Raw genomic sequence first — 20,826 nt, 5'->3', positions numbered from 1 at the left:
CTCCCGCCACCGCAGGTACATTTGCTAGCCGAACTCCCCTTCAACGCTGGTCTCCGGCACATTCGCTGATCTGGATTCTGTTTCTGACGTCAGGACTCACGTCAGAATCAGAATCCAGATCAGCAACGCGCCGGAGACTGGTGCTGAAGAGAACTTCGGCTGGCGGGGGTTGGGGACCCCCGCCAGCAAAGATACCTGACAGTGGTGGTGGTGGTGGGGGGGGGGGGGGTGAAAGCAGGGGGGCCAGGGCTAAATGTGCGGGGGCCCATGCCCCCGTGGCCCCACCTAGCTACACCCCTGATTTGGGGTCATAATCGGGGCAAGCTCTCCATAGGTAAATCATTATTCTGTGCCTCTGGGGGGGGGGGGGGGTCCATATGATTTCATTTGGACATGATCATGGGGTTATGGCCACAAGAAGATTGATCAGCACTGACTCAGAGAGTTATAATAGTGCTATGAATATTTAGTAATTGATCACTATGAGTCACCAAATCCTGGGGGGAGAGACACTCTCTAATCCAAAAATAACCAATAGGCAGTCTCTTGAGGAGTATAGGTCATTCAGAAAAGGATTCCACACTCCAATGCAATGAAATATCACGTCTAGACTAGTTAAAGAAGGGAAACTAAAGGAGAAAACAGTATAGGCTGTTCTCACAACCGAGCCTGTTATTAGTGAGTCTAGCCGCTACAGTGGCTCACAATTATGTTCTATACATCATCTGTACACCTTGTTCTGAAACCCTTCTAAATTTATTTCTTTATATACATTTTTTAAAAAAGGATGAATTTTTCAAAAACTATTCAAAATGAGTGTGGAAAACTTTAGTGAACGTTACTATAACTCTCCTATGAAAGGAACCCTAAAAATAAAGAGCAATCAAAAATATGCAAAATTGAACATGAAAAAATAGAGCACCAGACATGTAGGAGACCACCAGATAAGGAGCAACAACTTAACTTAATAACTATGATACCTCGCTTCTGTGCCGTTTGCTCCTAAGTCGTCCAACAGGAATCCCCATTTCAAAAAAGTCTTCCTCAGGGATGCCAGTGCTACATTCTCAACATTTTCTGAATCAGTTGTTGCATGTTTTCTTTGTATTGTGTTGAATAGGTGTCTTTTTATGCATGATTACAATCTTACCATGTTGTTGTACTTTGCCTTAGGCAAATGTTTCAGAAAAGTGAGCTGTAGCTTAGATGACTAAGTGGAGGAGTGGCCTAGTGGTTAGAGCACCAGTCTTGCATCCAGACCTGGCCAGTTCAAATCCCACTGTTGCTCCTTGTGACCTTGTGCAAGTCACTTAACCCTCCATTACCTCAGGTAAAAACCTAGATTGTGAGCCCTCCTGGGATAGAGAAATATCCAGTGTACCTGAATGTAACTCACCTTGAGCTACTACTGAAAAAGGTGTGAACAAAATCTAAATAATAAATAAATATTTTGTATATAATGGTGTGCTAAAGCTAGAGGAAACCCTCCCCCCCCCACAATAGGAATAAAGCAGGCAGTCAGTCATAAATCAGAGTTTTGCAATGGCAAGGAGTCACATCCTTAAAACGTACATGCCAGGGGCGTATCTGGAATCCGGCGGTAGGGGGGGCCAGAGCCAGAGAGGGGGGGCACATTTTTGCCTCCCCCCCCCCGCCGCCGCCGCCGCCGCCGCCGCCTCTCTCCACCCCCTCCCCGCCGTCAACCCTCCCCCGCTGCTTACTTTTGCTGGCGCCGAGGTCCCGACCCGCAGTCTCCGTTTTTCGTCTTCCTCCGTGGCCACGCTTCCAGGAAGTAACGCTGCAGTGCTGATTCGTTGACCCCAGTTCGACGTCTGACGTCAGACGCCGAACTGGATTCAACGAATCAGCACTGCAGCGTTACTTCCTGGAAGCATGGCCACGGAGGAAGACGAAAAACGGAGATTGCGGGTCGGACCTCGGCGCCAGCAAAAGTAAGCAGCGGGGGAGGGTTGACGGCGGGGAGGGGGGCCAGGGCGAAATCTGCGGGGGCCCAGGCCCCTGTGGCCCCACGCAGATACGCCCCTGGTACATGCTAGGACGTATTCTGTATGATGTTAAAGTGTGTAACAGGATATAAAGTGTGTGAGAAATGAATCTGATGATGAAACGATCGAGGGCCAGATGCATCAGAGCTTTTTGCTGCAATGCAAAGACTGGTGCAGACCTCATTGCAAATATACCAGCAGTACTGACAGCAGAGAAGCCAACAGCACAAAACGAGCAAGTTTCACTGGTGCAAAACTGCAGCAGAAGTTCAGTGCATCTGCTCCTGAGTTACAATCTTTATACTCACCTGGACAAAGATGATAAAATTGGAATGTCAGAGATCTGACCGATTTCCAGAGGATGCCAGAAAGCAGTATTTGCTGTAGAGTAAACTCATAAAGACATAATATGAAGCTGAAAGGAAGGGGAACTCAGAGAGGAAATGTGAGGTCGTATCTCTTCAGTGAGAGTTGTGGATACTTGGAATCATTTAACAGCAGAGCCGGTGCAAGGGTAATGGGCACCCAAGTGAACATTTGGTATTAATACCCCCTTCAATTAACTTTCAGGCCCCTAGCTGTGGCCCCCTCCCACAAAATTTTGATAATTAAACTCCACAATCATGATCATCACACAATATCCTATAAAATGCAGGTTATAGTTTGTGCTGATGATTCTTTGAGTTTGTACATTTGTCACATAATATTGTTTTGTTTCAACTGCAGCTGCTCTTTGCTGACCCCAGGATGCTGCTGTCCTAGGCAGCCATTTGATCTTGCCTAATGGTTGGGCTGGCCCTGTTTACTAGCAGAGATAGATGCAATCAAAACAGTGTCAAATAAGCATGCTTGGTACAGATATAAAGGCTAACAGATTAAAAAAAAAAACCCCTCAGAATATAAAGTGATACCTTTTTATTAGACTAATTTAAAACAGTTCTTGCCCAGTTTTTGGGAGCTGGCACTTTCTTCCTCAGATCAGATCAGAACAGAATGACTTTGCAAAATGTGATATAAAAATCGTAAAAAATATTCCAGTGATAGTTTGATTGGGAAAGGTCAGGATGGTTTCTGGGCAGTTTTGATGGGTATTCAGGATGTGACAAGCAGTACAATTTTAAAAGGTCCCACAAACAATGAGATCAAAAATGGAAAAGGCTGTTTGCGGAATCAACCTTACCTCAAAATATTTAAAGATTGTTCTGCTTTCAAGACCAGATGCCAGAGCAGAATACAGAGCAGGCTTTATTTAAGTGATAACAATCAGGAGATTTGTCCCCTGATTTTCAGCCAGCGGCAGACAGTGTGGTTAGCTGCCGCCGCCAGTGCTGACTCCAGATTTTCAGTGTTGGGCTGTTTCTGGTGACCGTTATTGAATATCCAGGTTGTTTTTGGCCAGCTGTAACTTAACTAGCTATGTGAATATTTAGTGCTGGCCGGTTAAATTAATAGTGAGCAAAGATAAGTCTGTTATTTATGCTGTCTGATTTGGCCGCTAAACTTAGCCGGCCAGAGCTTGAATATTTACCGATAAGTGGCTTAATTGTACGATATAACCGATTAGCTGCTCGTTGCTAAGTACTAATATTCAGTGGATTTAAGCAGCTATCTCAAGCTGAATATTAGCGCTTATCTGACTAATTGTTATTTAACTGGCCGAGAGTCGTTTTTGGCCAGTTAAATAGCGCTAAATATCAGTCCCTTGAGTTTCCATAATAATGCCACATTATCCCAGTTCCTCCCAGCCTGCTCTGATGCTTGGGCTGCCCCTTGGCCATGTCCCAGCAATGGATCACATTCAGCTTACCTGAGTTTCAGGCACCATCTGTCACTCGGCCTGAAGATGTAATTGTTAAAACACTGCTTGGCTTTCTCTTCAAGACACAGCCTTCTCTTTGGTTGTATTGGGATGGTATGGCCCTAAGAAACAGACAGATTAATATAAATGATCTCTCTCATCTGATAAAAAAGCAGTTATTGGTCACATGACAGTCCATTAAGTTAATGCACTCTTTACAACATGTTTAAGAGTTTTAAAGTTATTTGTCATTTTCATTGACTGATCATTAGTTGATAATAATTGAGAAAGGCAGATCATGTCCGGGCTGCACATTTCCAAGTATATATGTGGTAATAAAGCGTGACAAGCATGGTTCTTCAGATGTGACATAAACTAGCCATGTGAAGGGCAATTCTATATATTAGCCGGCCAATATTTAAAACTATTTAACCAGCCAGGAATGGCCCATGTATTTTGAACAGGGATTGGGGAAGGGAGGGAAGACATCTTTGTCTGCAAGTGAATTGAGGATGAGGGATTCAGGGATCAACCAGTGGGTAGGGGTGGGTTTGAGGGACCTGCTCATGTTTGTAAAGGATGGGGAAGGCCAATTATACCACTCGGCCCCTTTAACTTTCTCTTAAGTAACATCAGGTTGGGCATTAGTGGCCTGGTTCTCCTGGGATAGCGTTAACAACACGTTTAATGCAAGCTGTATTATTCATTTTGTATAATAATGAGTTTCTTTGCATGGATAAGTACATAAGTACATAAGCACCGCCATACTGGGAAAAGACCAAGGGTCCATCAAGCCCAGCATCCCGTCTCCGACAGTGGCCAATCCAGGCTTCAAGAACCCGGCAACCCCCCCCCCCCCCCAAAATTAATAATGTTCATTGGACTTTTGCATGTGATATAGCTCATTATTTTTTTACAGGTGATGGGCCTGATTTTTCTGTGTTTTGTTGAATGAATACGTACTAGGTGCACTCAATGCATGTTGGAGGTACTTTGATAATAGGGCGCCGAGATTTAGGTGCTATATGTGCACTGGTATTCTAAATGAGGACACATACACTCACTGCAGGCAGGGCCGCCGAGAGGGGGGGCAGGGGGGACAAAATTCCCCGGCCCAGAGCCGCAGTCCCCTCTACCCGCCCCCTCCGTCCACCACCGGGCCGGGCCCCCTGAATTCAAATCATAGCACCTCACCTCAACCTCGCTCCGTGTGAAAGAAGCGCAGCAGCGACAGTCTTCAGATCGCCTCCCTTCGGGCTTTCCCTCCCTGTGTCCCGCCCTCGTCTGACGTAACTTGCACGAGGGCGGGACCCAAGGGAGGGAAGGCCCAAAGGGAGGCGATCTGCAGACTGCCGCTGCTGTACTTCTTTCACACGGAGCAAGGTCGAGGTGAGGCGCTATGATTTGAATTCAGGGGGGCCCGGCCCGGTGGTGGACAGAGGGGGCAGTGATGACAACGACCTTGGGGGTGGCAGCCTTGTCCTGGGCCCTGCCCAGTCTCTCGGCGGCCCTGACTGCAGGTCTATGGCTGGCAGAAATGCATGCACCTAAATGCAATTTATGTGCTTAATTTATATTATTCTGTACATAGCCCATATAAATGTTGGCCCCTCCCCTGTGAATGCACGCGCACCAGAAGACTCTGGCAAAACTTTGTTTATATTTTTGCTTTCAAAATGCTGATTCCTGGGCCGACGTGGACGTCGAGCCAAATGTGAGAACAATCAGTCTGCTCTCCTTGGAGAATACCTTTTACAGGTAAGTATCTTCGCTGAATTGTAAAAGTCAAAGATTCAGCCTATTAATTTTAGAAAATTTCATGTGTTTTGTTTCTTTTAGAAGAAAAATAGTAAGGAAAGGTTAGCTAGAACCCTAGATACGAGTTAGGTTACAGAGTGGAACACTGGAAATCCAGTGGTTAGTGCAGGCCTATATGGAATGGAGGGGGGGAGGAAGTGAGGAAAGGGAATTATGGTGTGTGTTTTATTCCTTCTTGTTTTTTGAGCTTATTTATAAGCTATAAAGTGACCAGTCCCAGACATAATGGTTCAGACTCAAGGATTGGAATTGTGATGCTGAGTGTTGTAAGGAAATGTTTTGGGATGCACTGACAATAAGAAGCATTTCCTCTGTTTATATGTAAAGTGGGACCTTGAATATGCCCTGTAAGTACGATAGATGAAGCTTTAATTTAAATTAGGTCTCTGAATCACTGTATCTAGTATATTTAAAGACATTTGCCAGTGGCTATATGTCTGCTTCCTGTTCATAAAAATAAAATGGCCGTTGCAGAAGAGTAAATTAGAGTTCAGAAAATGGCAGAAGTCAAACAGACCTGGTAGATTAAAAAAAAAAAAAGTATTAACATTCAAACAGCTAAAGCTGGTTTTGATGAAAGTTCTACCTGCCCTATACTATAAAGTGTTTCATAAATCCATATAGTGAGTACAATTTGTGTAGTAAAAAAAAAAAAGGATCATTTAACCCAAACTGGTAAATTCAGAGTGCAATCAAAGCAATATCCAGGAACAGTCTTCAAATCAAAACAAATTACAACAGCAATACAGTGAGTATGAGGTGTACGTTATACAGACCTGCTCAATTCAGTTCAAGTTTAATACTTATTTTCTGGCTAGCCAGCATACCAACTCAAGGTGGATTACAATAGTGTTTCTTGAAAACAAAAAATAATGTAATATACACATATTATAAAACAATATAAAAAATAATGCAAACATAGCATTTTAATTTCACAGTTAATGCCAATAACTTAATGGTAAAATACTAAGGGACCCTTTTACAAAGGTGCATAAGGGCCTAAGTGCGTGCAGCATGCGTCAAATCGGCATTATTGCCTGGCTAGTGCGTGCGCCTGGCAGTAATTCTGAGTTTGGCGCATGCCAAAAACCCACGAGAAAATAATTTTCTATTTTCTTCTGCGGGGGCGTTCCCAGTGGTAATCGGCAGTTCACACAAGCTGGATGGATACCGCATGGGTAACATGTGAGCACTTACCACTAAGTCAGTGGGTGGTGTTAAGAGCTCAGGCTGTAAATTCTTTTGAAACAAATAGGAGGAAATATTTTTCACACAACAAATAGTTAAGCTCTTGATCGTATTTTCTAGAGGATGTGGTATCAGTGGTTAACGTATCTGGATTTAAAAAAATGTTTAGACAAGTTCCTGGAGGAAAATCCACAGTCTGCTATTGAAACAGACATGGAGAAGCCACTGCTTACCCTGGGATTGGTAGCATGGGATGTTGCTACTCATTGGGTTTCTGCCAGATACTTGTGACCTGGATTGGCCACTGTTGGAAGCAGAATACTGGACTAGATGGACCATTGGTCTGACCCAGTATGGCTATTCTTATGTTCATAGAATTGGCACTCATGGCCCTTTTACCAAGCTGTGGCAAAAGGGGGCCTGTGTTGGCGTCTGCGCATGTTTTTTCACTGGCTTCCTATCCGTTTCCGCATACAGTTCAAACTCCTCTTATTGACCTATAAGTGCATTCACTCTGCAGCTCCTCAATACCTCTCCACTCTCATCTTCCCCTACATTCCTCCCTGGGAACTCCGTTCACTGGGTAAATCTCTCTTATCTGCACCCTTCTCCTCCACCGCTAACTCCAGACTCCAGTCCTTTTATCTTGCTGCACCATATGGCTGGAATAGACTTCCTGAGCCGGTACGTCAAGCTCCATCTCTGGCCGTCTTCAAATCTAAGCTAAAAGCCCACCTTTTTGATGCTGCTTTTAACTCCTAACCCTTATTCACTTGTTCAGAACCCTTATTTTATCATCCTCACCTTAATATTCCCTTATCTCTTGTTTGTCCTGTTTGTCTGTCCTAATTAGATTGTAAGCTCTGTCGAGCAGGGACTGTCTTTTCATGTTCAAGTGTACAGCGCTGCGTACGTCTAGTAGCGCTATAGAAATGATAGCTATAGAAATGATAAGTAGTAGTAGTAGTAGTATGCATGCAGATGCCTCTTTTTACGGCAGCGGGTAAAAGGTATGTCTTGCTTTTCTGTAGGAAATGGCCTTGTGGCAAGTAAAGCACTTGCCGCGCAGGGATAAGGGCTTTTGCGCTAACCCGGCGGGGGGTGGGAAGTACTGGCGGGCTGCTGTGGTAAGTTTTACTTCCTGCTCTGCTCAGGTGGGGATTTCTTAACTCTCGATCCAGGTCCTTGTAAGCCACAGACTGCTTTCCTTAAGGAATCCATAAAACCTATTAATTTCGTCTAGGCATCTGCCTGGTTTCCGTTGCATCTTGGGGAAAACTGGGCTTAAATGGAGTGGAGGAGTAGCCTAGTGGTTAGTGCAGTGGACTTTGATCCTGGGGAACTGAGTTCAATTCCTGCTGCAGCTCCTTGTGACTCTGGGCAAGTCACTTAACCCTCCATTGCCCCTGGTACAAAATAAGTACCTGAATATATGTAAACCGCTTTGAATGTAGTTGCAAAAACCTCAGAAAGGCAGTATATCAAGTCCCATTTCCCTTCCCTTCCCTACCCCCTTCCCCTTAACATTCAGTGAGGCCTTCTTGAGAGATCACAGTACAGAAGAGGCTATGGCATGTGATACAACCTCTAGAATTATAACAGTGGGAATAAACTTTCAGAAGCTCAGTACATATGTGAATTTTTCATAAAAGATAGTTGGGTCAATATTCAAAGCGCTATGACAGGCCAGAAACGGCTCCTTGCTGGTTAAATTGCTTGTTCGGGGCTAAGTGCTCATTGTAAGCAGAACTTAACAGGTTAGTGCTGCTGAAAATGCCTGATTAGAACCCAACTCAAAACCAGCTATTGTGTGTGTATGTGTATGTGTGTGTGTGTGTGTGTGTGTGTGGGGGGGGGGGGGGGGATCTGGGGAGTAGTCAGCACTTGGACGGTTTAGTGCTGATATTCAGCCCTTAACTGGCCAAGGTAAACACATAAATAGGTCCACATAAAAGTCAGGCCTATCTTTATTCAGTGCCCCATATACTATTTGTGCAGAATTCCTCAGTCGCGCAGAATTCAACATTTCCACGCAGAATCTGCAGGGCCCAACTCTTCACCTGCTCAGCTAACCCCCTGCCCGCTCGCCTGACTCTTCTTCACTTAGCTGACCTTCCCGCCTGCTTGCCCGACTGTCCACCAGGCCTACCTGAGCATGCCTTGGTGGTCTAGTGGCCTCTTCGGGGGCAGGAAAGAACCCCACTTTTTCCTACCCCACTGCCGCCGCTCTCTTGGTCATGAGACTACCGCTTGAAATCTTGGCAGCCATTTTGGAAAAGCACAGCACCAGCAAGAGAGTGGCGGCAGCGAGGCAGGAAAGAGTGGGGTTCTTTCCTGCCCCAAAGAGATACTCCTGCTACAGCTCCTACTCCTCCTTCCTCAGGTGAGTACGGGGGTGGCTGGCTGGAGGGAGAGAAGGAGGGGCTGTAAAAGAAAAGGGGGGTGCTGTGAGTGGCTGTAAAAAAAGGGATGTGTGGATGGGGGGGGGGGGGGCTAGAAAAAAGTGGGATACTGTGGGTGGTAGGGAGGGGCTGCAAAGAGACGGGGCTGCAAAAACAAGGATGCTAGTGGAAGGGAGTGTTTATCTTTCTGCCTTCTCCCAGGTATAAAGGTACTAATTACCTGTAACCTGGAATGTCCAGGACTCAGTGCCGTAGCGAGGGCTAATGACACCCGGGTCGGCACGGCGCGACCCCCCCCTCTGCGGCGCACCACCCCTCCAGAGTGAACCCCCTCCTGGACCGCATTCTTACCTGCGGGAGGGCCGATCCACCCCGAGTGCACGTCACTCGGAGCTGCATCGGCCCCGCTGGTTCCCTGCTCTCTCTGCCCCGGAACAGGAAGTAACCAGTTCTAGGGCAGAGAGAGCAGGGAACCAGCGGGGCCGGCAGGCACCCCCCGAGCGCGTGCACCCGGGGTGGACCGCCCCTCCCGCCCCCCCTTGCTATGCCACTGCCAGGACTGCAAGGATTATGGTCCTAACGCCACCAAGTGGAGAGACAGAAAGACACAGAAGGCCTTAGTAATATGAGAATAATCAGTAATTGTTTATTTCACTTACCAATCAGGACTACAATTAGAATACGTAATATAATTAATTAATTCTCATATGAGACAGCAACCGGGACACAAACGTGACCTCTGACATTAACTCTCTTTCCTCTGTCCAGGATTCTCCTTTTATACCTTTTTCTCCCATAGGCTAGTATTGGAAATACAGAGTCAGCATATTCCAGTAAATTCTATCTTACAGAAGCAAAGCTCTTCTTAACATATAAGTGAGGTCAGTAAGGTTATCCTACTTTGCAAAAACCATCTTTTCAGCAACCAAAGTGTCTCTGCTTTCATGGACAGCAGCAAATTACCCCTTACATTACTATATTTATGCACAGTATTCTCTTGCCACACATATCTTTGTTATGACTCCATATCTGCCTGTCTCTCCAACAGAAGGGCAAGCTGACATGAGATTCACATTCTGTGCAATTCTTATTATTAACTTCTCAGTGACTCTTAACCTGTTCATAGCCAGTTCATAGCCTGTTCACAGAGGCTTAGTTTTGCTCAAAATTCTCAGTTACTGTTGTAAAGGTATTGGTTCATGACCTGTATGTCCCATATAAACAGGAGGGAGCTGCAAAAAATTATGACAAACTTGCAGAATTTGCAAACTTTCTGTACAGAATTTTAAATTTTTGTTAATGCAAAATTTCAAATTTTTTGGCGCAGAATTTCAGCAGGAGTACCCATATCCAGCTATGGTTTCACTAGCTCCATAAACCTGGAAGTTCAGTGCTGGAACCTAGACATGGCCCGGCATTGAATTTCCAGGCATAACACTGAGCTTTGTCGGTTGAATATCGACCCCAATATGTCTTTGTCAAGGCGTGCAGAAAATTTGAAAATAGAATGAAGATTAAAAATTTGAGGTTAATTTCCCTATGTTAGAAACAGTGAATACTCATGAATTATTTTGCTATTACATGTCTGAGATTTTGAAAACTCCAAACAGTTTTGTTCCACTTGTTAGAGCATACTATACTGCAGAACAACAGAGAAGGGCAGTGATGGGGGTTAATGACAATTTGAGTAATGTTGCAATCCAAAAGATTAACATGTTTTCTTTTACTGCCTTTAGCCAAAGATACCTGAATCAGAGAGGGCCCCTTTTACTAAACGGTGGTAAGCTCAACACGCTTACCGTTCACTAAACAGGAAGTACCGCCGAGCTACTGCAGCAGCCTGGCAGTACTTCCCACCTGTAGCGCGCAGACATATCCGGCGCTACAAAAATATATTTGTTTTTGTAGTGCTGGAGTGTACCTGGCGGTAATTGGGTAGTGCTGCACGCTGCCCGGTTACCTCCGGGTTAGCGCAGGAGCCTTTACTGCCACCTCAATGGGTGACGGAAAGGGCTCCCCCCCCCCCCCCGAAATGGCTGCATGGCCATTTCCTGCAGGAAAGAGAGACTTCCCTTTTACCCTCTGGGGAAAAAGGGGTCCTCGGCGCACGTGAAAAACACACGCCGATGCCAGCATAGGCCCCCTTTTGCCGCAGCTTGGTAAAAGGGGTCCAGAGTTGGCAATGAATTGATTTTTAGATCTTATTTGTAATAGAAAAACAAGAACATTCTGTCAGTAAGAGTTTGCACATATGTATCCAGATGGGTCTCGCTTTACCCAGATGCATAGGAAATTGCTTTTAAGAATAAGGCATGGGTTTAAGCTACAGGAAGTACTTTTGCATTGTGGTTTCCTGCCATATGTAGAGTTCCAGTAGCAGACAGGATGCTAGGAATTATTAGGAAAGGGATAGAAAATAAGACGAAGAATGTTATAATGCCTTTGTATTGATCCTTAGTGTGCAGTTCTGGTCACAGTAGCCTATTTATTTAGATTTTGCTCATGGTGAGTTACAGTCAGGTACACTGGATATTTCTCTTCCCAGGAGAGCTCACAATCTAAGTTTGTACCTGAGGCAATGGAGGGTTAAGGGACTTGCCCAAGATCACAAGGAGCAGCAGTGGGATTTGAATTGGCCACCTCTAGATTGCAAGACTGGTGCTCTAACCACTAGGCCAGTCCTCCACTCTAAGCCGACTGGTTAGTGCAGCGGACTTTGATCCTGTGGAACTGGCTTCAATTACAACTGCAGCTCCTTGCAACGCTGGGCAAGTCACTTAACCCTCTATTGCCCCAGGTACAAATAAATACTTGTATATACTATGTAAACCGCTTTGAATGTAGTTGCAAAAAAACCCCACAGAAAGGTGGTATATCAAGTCTCATTTCCCCCTTTCCCTTTAAAAATATATATCAGAATTAGAAAAGGTTCAAAGAAGGGTGACCAAAATGATAAAGGGTCTGGAACTCCTCCATATAAGGAAACGTTTAAAACAGTGGCGAAGCCACAGGTGGGCCTGGGTGGGCCAGGGCCCACCCACTTTGGACTCAGGCCCACCCAAAATTGGCTATCTGGCTACGCCCCTGGTTAGGACAGTGGTTCTCAAATCTGGTCCTGGAAGCAACCGTCAGTCAGGTTTTCAGGATATCCACATTGAATATTCATGGCAGAGATTTGCATTCACTGCCTCCACTGCATGCAAATCTCTCTCATGAATCTTTATTGTGGATATCCTGAAAAGCTGACTGGCTGGAGTGGCTGCAGGACCAGGTTTGGGAACCACTGGGTTAGGACTCTTCAGTACTACTACTATTACTATTAAACATTTCTATAGCGCTACTAGACTTACGCAGCGCTGTACAAATTAACATGACAGTCCCTGCTCAACAGAGCTTACAATCTAAATTGGACAGACGAACAGACAGCTAGGGGTGGGGAAATTGCAGTGGTAGGGGTGATAAGTGAGGGTGTTGAGTAAGAGAGTCATGGTTAGGAGTCAAAAAGCAGTAGCAAAGAGGTGGGCTTTAAGCCTATTCTTGAAGACAGCTACTTCCGCTTTAAGAATGATATCGATCTACAAATAATGGGCACTGCAATGGGCACCAGGACAGCACTCCAATATGCCAACCTTTTTATGGCTGAGCTGGAAGAGACATTTCTGAATACATACCAGACCAAACCTCTAAAATACTACCGGTACATCAATGACATTTTTTATGATTTGGACAGAGGGGGAAGAAACTCTGAAACAATTTTACTATTCCTTCAATACATACCATCCTACATTCAGATTCAAAATTGACTACTCCCCAGAAAAAGTCAATTTTTTGGACACCACAGTCTCAATCAGTGATGGCTGTATACAAACATCTATATACAAGAAACCCTACACCAGAGGTTGCTTGGAACCACCCCATCTGTGGCTCATAACCAATCAACTTGCACCTTTGGATTCAAATGCTGAGATCTTACTCTTCAGCTTGGAAAAGTGATGGCTGAGGGGGGATATAATAGAGATCTACAAAATACTTGGTGGTATAGAACAGGTAAATGTAAATTGATCCTTTTACTCTTTTAAAAAGTAGAAAGACTATTTAACTGGTCAGGACCGGCTTAGCCAGCTATCTGCCAATATTCAGTGGGTGAGAGCCGGTTATCTCCTGTTAAATATTCCCAGTCAGTGCTTAGAGACAGATTCTATATATGGTAGCTAAAAACTCTGCACGGCAGTGGTGTACCAAGGGCGGGGCGGTGTGGTGCACGCTGCAGGGAGGTGCAGGGAGCAGCCGTGTGGCTGTTGGCTCCGCCTGTTCACTTCTTCCTCTGATGTTACTTCCTGTTCCAAGGCAGGGAACTGGTGGAGCCAACGGCGCCGTGGCTGCTCCCAGCACTCCCAGGAGGTAAGAGCAATGTACTGAGATGGGGGTTGGAGGTGATGCGCCTCCTGGGGGGTGGGGTTGCATCGGGAGGGGGGGGGGGGGGGGTTGTGCAGCGGCAATCTGCCCCAGGTGGCAGCTGACCATGGAACACCACTGCCGCATGGAATACATTTCTGCCTAGGCATATTCTGTAAGCCTATATTTAGGTGCGGTATGTAGAATACTCTTAATTGATATAACATCCTTAAAACTACATGCATCCATATACACCAAGGGAAATGTGGCGTAAATGCTGGCGCGTAGATATAGGTGCACAGGGGCATATCCTATAACTGTTTTTGTAAATTTTGGAACACCCACAAAATGCCTATTTCCCACCCATAACCATGCCCCTTTTTGGCTGCGCGTTAGAATTTAGGCGCAGTGTGTTACAGAATACACTTATCGAGTTGTGCGTGTAAATTCTAAATATTGCCAATTAGTGCTCATTATTGCTCGTTAAGAGCTGTTATCAACACTGATTAGCTTGTTAAGCCAATTAAGTTACATGCGTTGTTATAGAATACGCTTGGATTTCAGCCCGGAACACTAGGCATGATATTTATAATCTAAGGGTTACGGATAACCAGCTATATTGCATGACATAGCCAGCTATCTGCAAATGTTCAGTGCATTGCTGGCTAAGTTTGGCGGCTGAATTGGGTTGCCAAAAAATAAACTGTAAATTCAATACTGGTGACCGGAAACAACCTGGCATTGAATATCCGGGCTCAGCTCCGAACGGGGGAGGCAGCCCGGCAAACTCCTGCGGTCTGAATTTCGGCTGGTGTCTGTTTAATTTAGATCTGTAGTGGCATAGCTAGGTGGGGCCATGGGGGCCTGGGCCCTCCCAAATTTGCTGTGGGCCTCTGGTTGGCTGGCAGGGTCCCCAACCCCCGCCAGCTGAAGACTTCTTCCTATGCTGGTCTGCGGCAGCGCTGCCGCATTGCCTGCCCTGCTCTCTCTTCCCCTCACGTCGGGCGCGCTCCTTTTAGTGAAATTTCAGTTTCACTAAAAGAAGCACGCTGGACGTGAGCGGAAGAGAGAGCAGGGCAGGCAATGCGGCGCCGCTGGAGACCAGCGTTGGACAAAGTTTTCAGCTGATGGGGGTTGGGGACCATCTCCTTCTGCCCTTCCTGTCATGGGGACTTCTTAATCCTCTTCTGGCTGGTGAAATTACTTGGTGGATCCTGCGTTTATAATGCTGCTATGAAGATGGGCACTTTTGTATAAGTTAAGTGTTTTTTCATTACTTGAAATTTTTTAAAAAGTTAACATTGAACTTAAGATGTATTAAAGTGCCACTGGAGTTTTTTATGCCCATGATTGCATCTAAGCTCGTTACAGACCTAGTCGGAATGTGGTCTGGGTTTGCTGAGGTTTTTACCTCCATGTGATTGTGCACAAGTTTCTTAGATGTTAGTATATACTTGCTGGACTATTGGTGGGGACATTCTAGGAAATGCTAAATCAAATCAATACAGCAGGACTAGTGTTGCAATAAGGTAAAACTATACAAAACAAAAAAATAACACTAGTATACGGCTAGACCACTACAATGTACTTAATGTTTGGAAGGGAATCCCTCAGAAACCTATCGGACCAAAAAATAGTCCTAGGTTAACAGCAGGTATATTTTCCTGTCGATGAGTCTCTCTCATAGGAATTCATATAAACCTTCCTTTTTTATATTTTTAGTGCTCAATACTGTGATTTACACAATGTTTTATGTGACTTGAATCCAAAAACTTTTACATAACTTTTAAATGAAAGCGCCCGAAAATATATCAGAGCAACACTTAACTTCTGGTCCAACGGCGCCACCGTTGCACCATTTCGTGACTTCCTCAGAGACTCGTGTTGCCGATAGACTCTAATTTTTCGAGCTGTTTGCTTTTCCAGATTACTTTCTTCAGAACATGATAGAGACTCATCGACAGGAAAATATACCTGCCGTTAACCTAGGACTATTTTTTGGTCCGATAGGTTTCTGAGGGATTCCCTTCCAAACATTTACATCGTAGCGGTCTAGCCGTATACTAGTGTTATTTTTTTGTTTTGTATAGTTTTACATTCTAGCAAATCTCATTCATGTGAACTTTCCTAATCTTTATTTCCTTGCCCAGTGTAATCATTCCATTATGGGCCTCCAAGCAGTTATAGCTATGCATAAGGAGAACACTTTGTTAGTGATGTTTTTGATCAACGTGTTTAAAAAAAAATAATTTTGTAATTTTATGGTATATATTCTGTGATATGTTTTTGGCAATTATGTAAAGCAGCTAATGAGCCAAAAAAATAAACTTGTTATTTCTTTTATTGGGACTTTGCTGAGACCTTAGATCACGTATGGCTCCTCACCAGGCTTAACTACTGGTCTTCCCCATTCTAGCTATGTTTTCCTGAATGTATTCCTGATGCCACAGTTCAGTGCATCATCACTCATGCTCCCTGCATTATGTATCACAACATTCTCTTCGTATGATATCCAGTTTCCTCAAATTCGAATTCTTGCCTTTTCTGCCTTCTAAACCGGGGTTTCTGAAGCCTGCTCAGGCACTTTGAATTTTGGCATGTTCACAATAAGTGTGTATGAAACATATTTAAACAGTGCCTGGAGGGATCCTGAGGGCTGGCGTGAGACCTGCATCTCTAAGCTCTCATTTCTTTGTCTGTGGTTATGTTTCAATGCACCCTCTCCAATGACAATTCCAGCATGTTTGGACAGCGTTGTTTCTTCTTGCACCTTGTCCCAGATGTGCTGCTGTTTTACTCCTTGTGCTCCAGTGGTGGAGCCAGACTCCCCCACTCCTCCCCCAATTTCCTGTTGGCTCCAATCTCCAGCTTTTCTCAGATCTCCTAATCTTCTCCCTCTCCTGGCCTCTGCCACACTTTCTCTGACTTGTGGCATGTTATCCTTTCCCCTGCTTTCTGGGCTACACCTCCCTCTGTGATAACGTTTGATCTTTTATTGGCGTCACTTTGGGACTGCTACTTTCATTACTGTATGGTTCTTTGTAAATAATGCAACTAAAGCATGATTTATTTGTTGCTTTCTAATTAGGCATATTTTAAAGAGATGAGCAAGACAGAACAGGCCTTGTGAAAACATCAGTGACAGTGTAGGGCAGTAATAGAATATTTTTTTCCAGTCGTCAATCAGGCACCCAAGTGAGTAATGTTATCTGACAGTGTCAGAGCAGGATTGCTCTCACAGAGCTCAGAACTCATGTTCTGAGCATGTGCCCTCCTCAGCTTCTTAGTTGGTTCAGAGCTCAGTCAGGCAGTGAGACAGCTCTTGGGGAAGTGGGGGATGGACTGTGTATGCTTGCAGTCTTCTCAACTCCTCGGTTGGTTCAAAGTTCAGTCAGTGAGACAGTTCTTAGGGAAGTAGGAGGGATTCTGTATGCTAGTGCTGGTGGTCTCCTCAGCTGCTTGGTTGGTTCAAAGCTCAGTCAGTGAGACAGCTCACAGGGAAGTAAGGAACTCTATGCTAGTGGTCTCTTCAGCTCCTCGGTTGGTTCAGAGTGCAGTGAGACAGCTCTTGGGGATGTAGGAGGGACTGTGTATGCGAGTGGTCTCCTTAGCTGGTTCATAGAGCAGCTGGTGAGATAACTCGGGGTGTAGGAGGAACTGAGTTTCTGATCAGTCCTGCTGTATGTGGAAAACACCTGTTTCAGGTGAGCACCATTGCTTTACAGGACTTGGATCAGATTTCACTGTGTGCTAGAGATGATAATGACGACTGCCTGCTTCTTTATTATATTTCTTATTTGCCGATTATTTTTTTTTCTCACCGGTGCTTCTAAACATAATCTATCTTTAATTTTCAAGGTCCTCAGACACAATGAGCCAGAGTACCTTAAGAATAAGCTTATAAGGTGGGTTACATTCAGGTACACTGGGTAATTCCCAGACCCTGGAGGGCTCACAATCTAAGTATGTACCTGAGGCAATGGAGGGTTAAGTAACTTGCCCAAGATCACAAGGAGCATCAGTGGGATTTGAAACAGGCACCTCTGGAAGTCAAGACCAGTGCTCTAACCACTAGGCCACTCCTCTACACACCTTGAGGCCTCTAAGGTCCTCTCAAGGATCATTACTGTCTCGTAAAAAGAAATTGCACGATGTGATACCCCCTCTCAGGAGTAGCCCCTACACTCTGGAACTTAGTCCCAGAGGGGCTACGTCTAACTCGAGACTACTTCTACTTCAGAAAGCAGGTGAAAGCCTGTCTCTTCTCCCAAGCCTTTAATACTTGTGGTGACTGGACTAGCTTGGTGCACATCTTGTAACTTACGCTAGTTCCTCATGTCTCTACATACATTTTGCCTTTAGTTTGTGCTGTCTAGATATCTCAACTGTACTTGCCTCTCGTATACCTAGTAAGATGTTTCATTGTATTGTAGAAACAACATGGAGTGGCCTAGTGGTTAGAGTGGTGGACTTTGATTCTGGGGAAGTGGGTTCAATTCCCTCTGCAGGCACAAGCAGCTCCTTGTGACTCTGGGCAAGTCACTTAACCCTCCATTGCCCCAGGTACAAATAAGTACCTGTATATAATATTTAAGCCACATTGAGCCTGCCATGAGTGGGAAAGCATAGGGTACAAATGTAATAAATAAAAATTAGCATCATTATTTGAATATTAAATTCTATTGTGTGCCTATTAAAGTGTTTCATTTGTGACATCATGAGTATCATATCTGTGTTATATGAATGTTAATCCATGCTGCCTATTGTGGTATCATTTGTATTCCGATGACATTTATCATATTTCTGTTATATGATTGTCCTATGTGCTGTTTTAATGTGTATATTTCTGAAACTGTATCATGTTGTTCCTATTAGTAGGATTCAATGTGCCTGTTGTATTGATTGTATTTATGTTTATATTTGGTTTATATTTACTATTGATTATATTATTAACATGGAGGGGCATAATCGAACGGGGCCGGCCATCTATAAGGGCGGCCATCTCTAATGACGGCCCTGTTAAGCAGCGTACCCGACTGTATTATCGAAACAAGATGGCCGGCCATCTTTCGTTTCGATAATATGGTCAGGGCCGGCCAAATCTCAACATTTGGGCCACCCTTAGGGATCGCCTGTGTTAGAGATGGCCGCCATTGGTTTTCGCCAATAATGGAAACTAATGGCGGCCATCTCAAACCCAGCCAAATCCAAGCCATTTGGTCATGGGAGGAGCCAGCATTTGTAGTGCACTGGTCCCCCTCACATGCCAGGACACCAACCGGGCACCCTAGGAGGCACTGCAGTGGACTTCACAAAATGATCCCAGTTGCATAGCTCCCTTACCTTGGGTGCTGAGCCCCCCCAACCCCCCCCCCAAGACCCATTCCCCACAACTGTACACCACTACCATAGCCCTTAGGGATGAAGGGGGGCACCTAGATGTGAGTACAGTGGGTTTGTGGTGGGTTTTGGAGGGCTCCCATTTACCACCACAAGTGTAACAGGTAGAGGGGGATGGGCCTGGGTCCGCCTGCCTGAAGTGCACTGCACCCACTAAAAACTGCTCCAGGCTGTGATGGAGCTGGGTATGACATTTGAGGCTGGCATAGAGGCTGGTAAAAAATGTTTTTAATTTTTTTTTTTGGGTGGGAGGGGGTTGGTGAGCACTGGGGGAGTAGGGGGAGATGATCCCCGATTCCCTCCGGTGGTCATCTGGTCAGTTTGGGCACCTTTTCAAGGCTTTGTCATGAACAAAAGAGACCAAGTAAAGCCGGTCAAATGCTCGTCAGGGCCGGTCTTCTTTTTTCCATTATCAGCCTTCGCTACCCTGCCGATATGCCCCCTTGAACTTTGGCCGTCCCTGTGACGGAAAGCAGTTGAAGCCGGCCAAAATTGGCTTTTGATTATACCGATTTGGCCGGCTTTAGGAGAAGGCCGGCCATCTCCCCATTTGTGTCAGAAGATGGCCGCCCTTCTCCTTCGAAAATAAGCAGGATAATTGTAAGTTTTATATCAAGTTGTACCTGCTGTGCACCGCCTTTGATGAATCTCTTCATAAAGGTGGTTAATAACTATGTAAAATAAATCATTTGATTTTGTGACAGAATTTATTTATGCTGTTTCCACTTTCCATCTGTTTTCTTCAAACAGATTTTAAAGCAGTCGTGCACGGAAATCTTATACGTGGACCCGTCAAGTGTGTGTGTGGGAGGTAAGTTAGTGACCTCAGCAGTCGGTGTTGTCTTTCTTGTGGTCACCTGTGGGAATAGCTGTGGAGAGCTACGCTGTCTAGGGATGTGCATATGCATTTTGGTCACGCTTGCTTTTTGTTTACCATGTACTAACGGTCCAGCACAAAGTTGTGCATTCTAAAATGAAACCAAACAAAATAAAACATGGAAAAGAAAATAAGATGATACCTTTTTTATTGGACATAACTTAATACATTTCTTGATTAGCTTTCGAAGGTTGCCCTTCTTCGTCAGATCGGAAATAAGCAAATGTGCTAGCTGACAGTATATATAAGTGAAAACATTCAAGCATTACTATGACAGTCTGACAGGGTGGGAGGATGGGGGTGGGTCGGAGGTATGCATGGGGACATCAAAGCATATCATTGATATTCTAACAGGATGGGTGTGGATAATTGAGGGGTGGGGTGATCAACAGAGAAATACAGCTTTATGGTTTATAATGGGCTAGGAACCCCAGATCCTTGTTAAGTCCTTTCTGTTGGGTGTTAAAAAAAAACTAAAAATATTCAATCATTCTGACTTCAAAGGTCTTACGTTCTTGTATGGTTTTAAAGTTACCTTTCAGGATTCTCACTGTGAAGTCACTGGTACAGTGTCCTGGTCCTGTAAAATGTTGACCAACAGGCGTGGGAACCCTACTGGCACCAGTATTGTTCATGTGATGTCTATGTAAATTGAATCTTGTCTTAAGCATCTGGCCTGTTTCTCCAATATAGCATCCTTCCTTACATTTTTTACACTGAATGATATATACCACATTGGAAGATGAGCACGTGAAAGATCCCTTTATGTTGATATCTTTCCTTTGTGGGTAACCAGAAACTATTACAAAATTAATCAAATTTATTTTAACTCACAACTACTTCCGCTTTAACAATGATATCTATCTGCAAATAATGGGCACTGCGATGGGCACCAGGACAGCACTCCAATATGCCAACCTTTTTATGGCTGAGCTGGAAGAG

The 20,826-nt window shown here is 44.8% G+C and overlaps 1 protein-coding gene across 2 annotated transcripts in view; it reads left to right on the top strand.

The window, feature by feature from the left end:
- The window catches only part of ANTXR2 (ANTXR cell adhesion molecule 2), a 437,579-nt gene that overhangs the window by 109,528 nt on the left and 307,225 nt on the right, over nucleotides 1–20,826 (top strand). For both annotated transcript variants that reach the window (XM_030190557.1, XM_030190556.1), the window contains exon 8: nucleotides 19,758–19,818. In XM_030190557.1, coding sequence (XP_030046417.1) covers nucleotides 19,758–19,818 — 61 coding nt within the window. The remainder of the gene's footprint in view (nucleotides 1–19,757; nucleotides 19,819–20,826) is intronic.

Source organism: Microcaecilia unicolor, chromosome 2, assembly GCF_901765095.1.
Source record: "Microcaecilia unicolor chromosome 2, aMicUni1.1, whole genome shotgun sequence".
Taxonomy (NCBI): Eukaryota; Metazoa; Chordata; class Amphibia; order Gymnophiona; family Siphonopidae; genus Microcaecilia; species Microcaecilia unicolor.
The sequence above is the reverse complement of the archived record's forward strand: the minus strand, read 5'-3'. Positions and strand labels throughout refer to the sequence as shown.